The following is a 6,350-nucleotide window of genomic DNA, read 5'->3' on the forward strand; positions in this document are numbered from 1 at the left end:
GCATCATCTTAGCTGTCCTTCTGCCTCTTGTCTGTGTCTTTAGAGCTCCTGTTATAAAACACTGACCTCGATGAGATAGTGCCCTCCCTTTTAGTGATTTTTATGCACTTTACCTGTGCTTAGGGCAGGGAAAGGCATTAGGCTCACTAGAGTTTGGAGGGGAGGGACTGTCTGCTGGCACTATGAGTAACTGTCATGTTTCAGTGACTGCAGGGGCACCCAGGGGTGGGGGGAGAGGAAGGAGGAACTCTACATTCAACGGTTCTGATACGTTTGTACTGTAACTTCTATAGAGTATGAAAGAATGACCTTTTGCACCTGATCCAACTTTGGACCTTACTAAACCTGATTTTAAAAGACGACTGTAAATTCTTGAGATGAAAAGGCTGTGCTGACATCTTAAGTTCTTCTTTTTAACTTCATAGTTTGATTCATGTAACTCAGATTTTCATGTGCTTGAATATAGTAAAAATTACACTGCAGTAACAAATGGGTCATTAAAACTTTTTTAAAAGCCCCTTTTCCCCTCAAGGTCGGTATTCTTGTGTTTACATATGAAGATCATTTGCACCTTTACAAGGAAACAAGTATTCTGTAAACAAATGTTTACATGTATCATTTATGCTTTTTTCTAGCATGAGTAACTTGTATAAATAGTGCTATCTTAATAAATTTCTTCTATGCTGTTCTTTGTTCGTTCCTTTAGTAGCGTTACCCTCAACTGCTTAGAAGCACATCATTCAGAAACAGCTTTTTCTGGAAGAAGGCATCTGTACTATCTGGCTAAACCTAGCTCTGCAGTTATCAGTGAGGGCTATACCCCAGTTTGCAGATAAGCATGTAAAAAAAAGTAAGTAGCTTTTCATTCCAGCAATACTCTAGAGCTGGCCTGTAGCAGGTACTACACATATATAGTAAAGCATCACTCTTGAAAGCTGAGTATGGCTGTAGTTCATATACATACTCCCCTGGAGTTTCACATGCTAATAATCTGTGTTCTTAAGGCAAGAAAAAGGTTAAAAGAGGCTATAAGGGATATAGGTTTTTAGTGATTATGCAAATCTGTAGGAAAAAGCTGAGCATTAGGTTTAAAACTAAGCCATGGGTGTTATAGTCCTGTTTTCAAACCAAATACAGGTGCCAGTTATGTCAGACCACCTACTCCTGCTTTACCCAGTGTTCCTCTAAATCAAGATATACCAAACTTTAAGATGTTTCATAAAAGGAAACAAACACCAGAAGTGATAGCTTAAATAGCTGCTGAGCTGTCATGACCTTCAGAAGATTGCTTAGCTGCTTCTACCAGAGTTAAGAGTTACCACTTTACAGACTGCAGCCTTTACATGCAAAAATAATCCATCTCCATCTAGTAAAGAAAAACTAAAACCAACTGGTTTTATTTGGCTAATTCTGGAAATAGGTTATTAAAAGTTGATTAGGAACTAGGCATGCAATTATGTTGTGTTAGGCAATTACGTTTACAGGGCCAGTTCATCTCAGTGTTGCTGGGGAGAAGAATGATTTTGGTGAGAGCTGACAAATCCTAAAATGATGTTGTTGGGCAAGGAAGGGAAAACTTGCATCCTTGCTTAGGGGGAAGGTCACAGCACAAACTCAGACTTCAGAGAAGCTGCACAAGTATGAAGCCATTTCAAATGAACTGTATAGGAAACTAGACTAAATTTTGCTGCTCACAGAATTACTTAATAGGTAACAATTAGTAGTTTAGTCAGGCAAGCTACAGTTGGAAATAAGCACCATACAAGTATATCTTTAATGAGGTATAAGAGGTCTTTACTTTGCTCAAGACCAATCTATTGGCAAGGGATGGTAAATATTCTCTATTTAGCACTGTAACACAAAACCCATAATATTTAGCATTTGTTTCCTTTCTGCTCATTGAAGCTACTGTCAAGCACTGTGCACTAGCTCTCTGAACTCCTACCTGCTGCAGAAGGGAGATAGCTACTATAGAATTTTAGCACCCACAGCTCTAACCTCTAGAACTCTGGCCTACAGGATTACATTTAAGACTAGAAACATCTGGCAAAGCAAAGCAAATACCATGCTTAGACAAGTTAATACATCGGAAATTGAGGTCTGTGTATAGAGGACCAACAGGCTGGACACACAAGGCTGTTTTTAGCCTGATGCTGTTCATCTTTAGCCCAAGGGGGATGTGGATGAACACTATGACCATTACCAACTGATCTTAGCAAGCTAGAAAGGAAGTTGGAAATCTTGATTTTCTGCCCTGGGGTGTAGGGCTTGCACCCTTCCTCAGGTGTGCTTGACTTTGCGCTTAGACTGGCCCAAGAGTAGTCACAGTTTAGCTAAGGCTACGGTCTGTATAGCTTAGGCTGTCTAGTTAATTGAAAACCAACTTGCTCTTTGAAACAGCAGAAATACACATCAATAAATTGCATCCAAGAATTTGCAAAGTTCGTCTCCTAGCCCCTGGCTGATACCTTCACATAAACAAACAGACTACAATGAAACTAAGGTGCTTAAGAAGCTATTAGCAGTTGGTAGTGTAGCCCTTTGGGGCAAAATGTCCACTTGTCTTTGCTGTATGTGATGTTGAATTGCAGCTGGTAACAGAGCTGAGCGCAGGAGTTAGAGTCCAACTTCAGACAGCCAGCATGAAAGGGAAGAAGATGCTGCAGGAGTCAGTTTTCATCGGTTTCTCCACATACATCTTCCAGCAGTAAGCCACCTCAGCGTGAAGATTTGTTGAAAGGATTCTCACTGTATCTGAGAGAGTGCTAGTTCTGTCAGTAGCATCAGCACTCCAGTTAGGTATTGGCTTTGTAGAAACTGCAAGAAAGCAAGCAAGCCTATCAAAACAAAACTTTCAGTTGTCTATTTCCACACCCTTACACAGTTGGAAACCAACTACAAAGTGTTACACGTGGTTAGGCAGCTGCTCTGGTGCTGGTGCAAGGTACCTTCATTACTGTTTTGACCCTGGATATGGAGAACACACATACACCTACATGCTGCTCCTGTCTGAGCCCTCTGACTTCTGCTCCTGTCCTGTGTGAGGCACGATAACCAAGAAATGCCCTGCTCCTACTCCAGCTTTTTGGAAGGTGAGAATTCTAGCACTTCTGCTCCTTTGGCTACCTGCCTCCTTCTGTAGGAAGGCCAGGAAGGAGACTATGCCATTTTCCTTGAATGCCCCTATTTTCCCATACTGAATGTCTGACTTGAACTCATTATCCCCATTATGGAAGAGTTTACACAACACACATTCCAGAAGAGATCCCTTCTTCAGAAAGCCTAGTCAGTTGAGTACCTTTTGTGTTTACTTATCTGCAACATAAAGTTGTTTCAGATACTTTTAAACTACTACAGGTAAAAACAGGCAATGTAACACTAACATTGAACAGTTTGCAGTTGTCCTGCCAAAGGCCAAAATTGTTAGCATGTGCTTCCCAGCAAAGCTTATTTTCTTTTGTTCAATGAGCTCATGCTCCACGGAAGAGGTACACGAGTGGGGTCCCAGCTGTAGCCTCTAACATTCCCCTGTACCCAGGACAGTGAAGCTGGTACACCATAGACTAAATTTAAGCAACTACATTTTCACAAGCTGTTCTTTAACTTGGAAGACCACATTGTATTCCTTGAAGAAACTTCAGGAAGGATTAATCCTCCATGGCTTTAAAACATTACAGATACCTCTACTGGGAGACCAGCACCTTTATGAAAACACTTACAAGTGAAGTAGTTTTAAGCAATATGGTTTGACTCTTAAAATAATCCATCTCTTAGCTCACCAACACCAGCTTTTATATAGCAGGTTGATTATATTTGTCTTCTGTCTGTGCAATACTAGAAAGCTAATGAACTTGTTCTTTTAAGGTTTTTGATTAAATTTGGACTTTTTTTTTTAAGCCTAAGTTTTGGCCAATTGGCAAAGAAACTTTCCTCTTCATGTTGTAGCTGATACACCTATTTCTGGCTCAAGACTAGGGTTAGTAGCTTCTGCTGCAGTACAGTAGTAAAATAGTGTATTGATAGCTGCCCCAACTCCAGAATTAATTATGACTAATAACAGCTGAGGGTTTAACAGCTTTGTGTAGGAAATTATGCATAAGAAACACGAAACCTTAATTTTTAAAAGTAAGGCATTTCTAGACAGGTACAGTTGTTTCATTTGTCCAGCATTAGCTACTTAACACCTCACCTTTACAGACCCATCACAGTGTGCTGAGGCAATGGCTGTAGAAACTTTCACCAGTCTCATAGTTGACAAGTGGATCTTAAAGTGTCTGTGGAAGTGAGAGTAAAGGCAGTCCATGAAGATATCCACCTCTTCTTGAGTGATCTCTCCTGGAGTTTTTTGGACTGTGTCCCACAGAGCTTTTGCATCCTCTGTATGAATGGCATATGAAATATCCAGAGGATAGGGCAGGCAGGAGACAGAAAAAACAAGTTCTGTGGCAGATGTGGTTTTGTCCACTTTGCATCCGGTCCACATAGCTGCCATCCAGCTGAGATTGAGAGGGCTGATGGTTAAACGGCGGAAGCAGCAGTCGAAAGTCTTCTGAAACCAACTTCCCACAATGGATGTGTAAGTCTCTGCCCCATTAGCAAGAAACAAAGGTAAACAAGTGAAGTCCTCTAGCAGATTCTCAGAAAGATCATCTTCAGACACACAGCAGAACCAGCCCGACCATATCAGTTTCTCTGCTGAGTTTTTCTTGGAAAAACTTGATCTTGTAGAAAGCTGGGATGGGAAAAAGAAGCATTTAAGTGCTACAGAGCAAGTTGACTTTTTTTAGCCAAAGATGGTTTCTGGTTTATAATTTCAAGTGCTCAGTAGAAGTTTTCTCTCAGAACCTGGCATGCAACATTCCTTTTTGCAAAGCTCATACTGTTGGTCAGTCAGGTACATCTAAGAGATGCATGCAATTCTGTTGAAAATAGCAGGAAAAGCACTTTTTTACTTTATTGGGAACAGTCCCGAGATCCAAATTTATGCTGCTTAAGAAAAGCCAATCCATAGTACATCCCATAACCACTGCCATACTGAACTTCAGTAGCATCTTCCACTTGAGGCAAAGCATTTCAGAAACACTAGTTAGACTTGAGTTTTGACTGAACTATTGACTGCTGAACTAAAACAGCAGACAAAAATTGCTTCTTATAGTCTTACTCTGATCTTATCAAAGACTTGAACTCAAAATTGTTATTGGATGTATCCACTGCTTATGAGATGTTCTGTTCCAGTTAAAAACAGACGGGATTCGCTGTCATTAAGTCTCAACAAATACAGAATCACAGAATCACAGAACGTTAAGGATTGAAAGGGACCTCAAAAGCTCATCCAGTCCAATCCCCCTGCCGGAGCAGGAACACCCAGATGAGGTTGCACAGGAAGGCATCCAGGTGGGTTTTGAATGTCTGCAGAGAAGGAGACTCCACAACCTCTCTGGGCAGCCTGGGCCAGTGCTCTGTCACCCTCACTGAGAAGAAGTTTCTTCTCCAATTTCAGTGGAACCTCCTGTGTTCCAGCTTGTGTCCATTACCCCTTGTCCTATCATTGTTTGACACCGAGAAGAGCCTGGCTCCATCCTCATGACACTCACCCTTTAAATATTTATAAACATGAATGAGGTCTCCCCTCAGTCTCCTCTTCTGCAAACTAAAGAGCCCCAGCTCCCTCAGCCTTTCCCCATAAGAGAGATGTTCCACTCCCTTAATCATCTTTGTAGCCCTACGCTGGACTCTCTCCAGCAGTAGGAGAATAACTACCACAGTAGTTATTCCATACAGGTAAGATTTAGTTTGTTGGTTGTTTTTTTTTTTAAGACACAGAGTATTTTGTGACAGCAAAAGCCATTTGTAAAATGCAAATCTCAATTCCAGTTATCCACATTGCTAGGAACACTCCTTACCTGCACAAGAATCGCAGCCTGGTCTCGGTCGCTGTGTCTCAGGTCGGGAAGGATGGATATCACCGCTTTGATGTCCAGCTCCACCCCTACTTCCACCGCCAACCCTTTCTGCTTCTCGGCAGCAATAGAAGCACTGAGCAGCTTGGCGTAATCCTTCAGGAGGGCGCTGGAAAACTTGTACAGAGGGGTCACACTATATAAGGTCCACTGCTTACACAGCAGAAACGCTGTTCTCTGGGATTCCTCCCTTCCGGAATCTCCGGGTTCCTATTAAAAAATAGAAGTTAAGAAAACAATATTAAAACAAAGTAAACAAGGGTAGCTCCCTCTTTCAGGGTTTGTGAAGGGGACCTTAGCGTTTCCCGCCCAGCAGTGCCGCTGAGGAGGATAGGTAGGCCTCAGCAGCACCCCCAGCCCTACCTGGGAGCGCAGCGGCGGCGCCGGCTG

At 42.0% G+C, this 6,350-nt stretch overlaps 1 protein-coding gene across 1 annotated transcript; it reads right to left on the bottom strand.

Annotated features, from left to right (window-relative positions):
* Positions 1–2,745: 2,745 nt before the first annotated feature.
* CENPL (centromere protein L) lies at positions 2,746–6,170 on the bottom strand (the record flags this gene model as incomplete). The annotated part of the gene is made up of 3 exons (XM_010186290.1): positions 2,746–2,817; positions 4,190–4,732; positions 5,904–6,170. Coding segments are annotated over 3 exons (882 nt in total), but the record flags the coding sequence as incomplete, so codon positions are not given.
* Positions 6,171–6,350: the final 180 nt, after the last annotated feature.

The sequence above is a fragment of the Mesitornis unicolor genome, unplaced genomic scaffold, assembly GCF_000695765.1.
Source record: "Mesitornis unicolor isolate BGI_N332 unplaced genomic scaffold, ASM69576v1 scaffold2926, whole genome shotgun sequence".
Lineage (NCBI taxonomy): Eukaryota > Metazoa > Chordata > Aves > Mesitornithiformes > Mesitornithidae > Mesitornis > Mesitornis unicolor.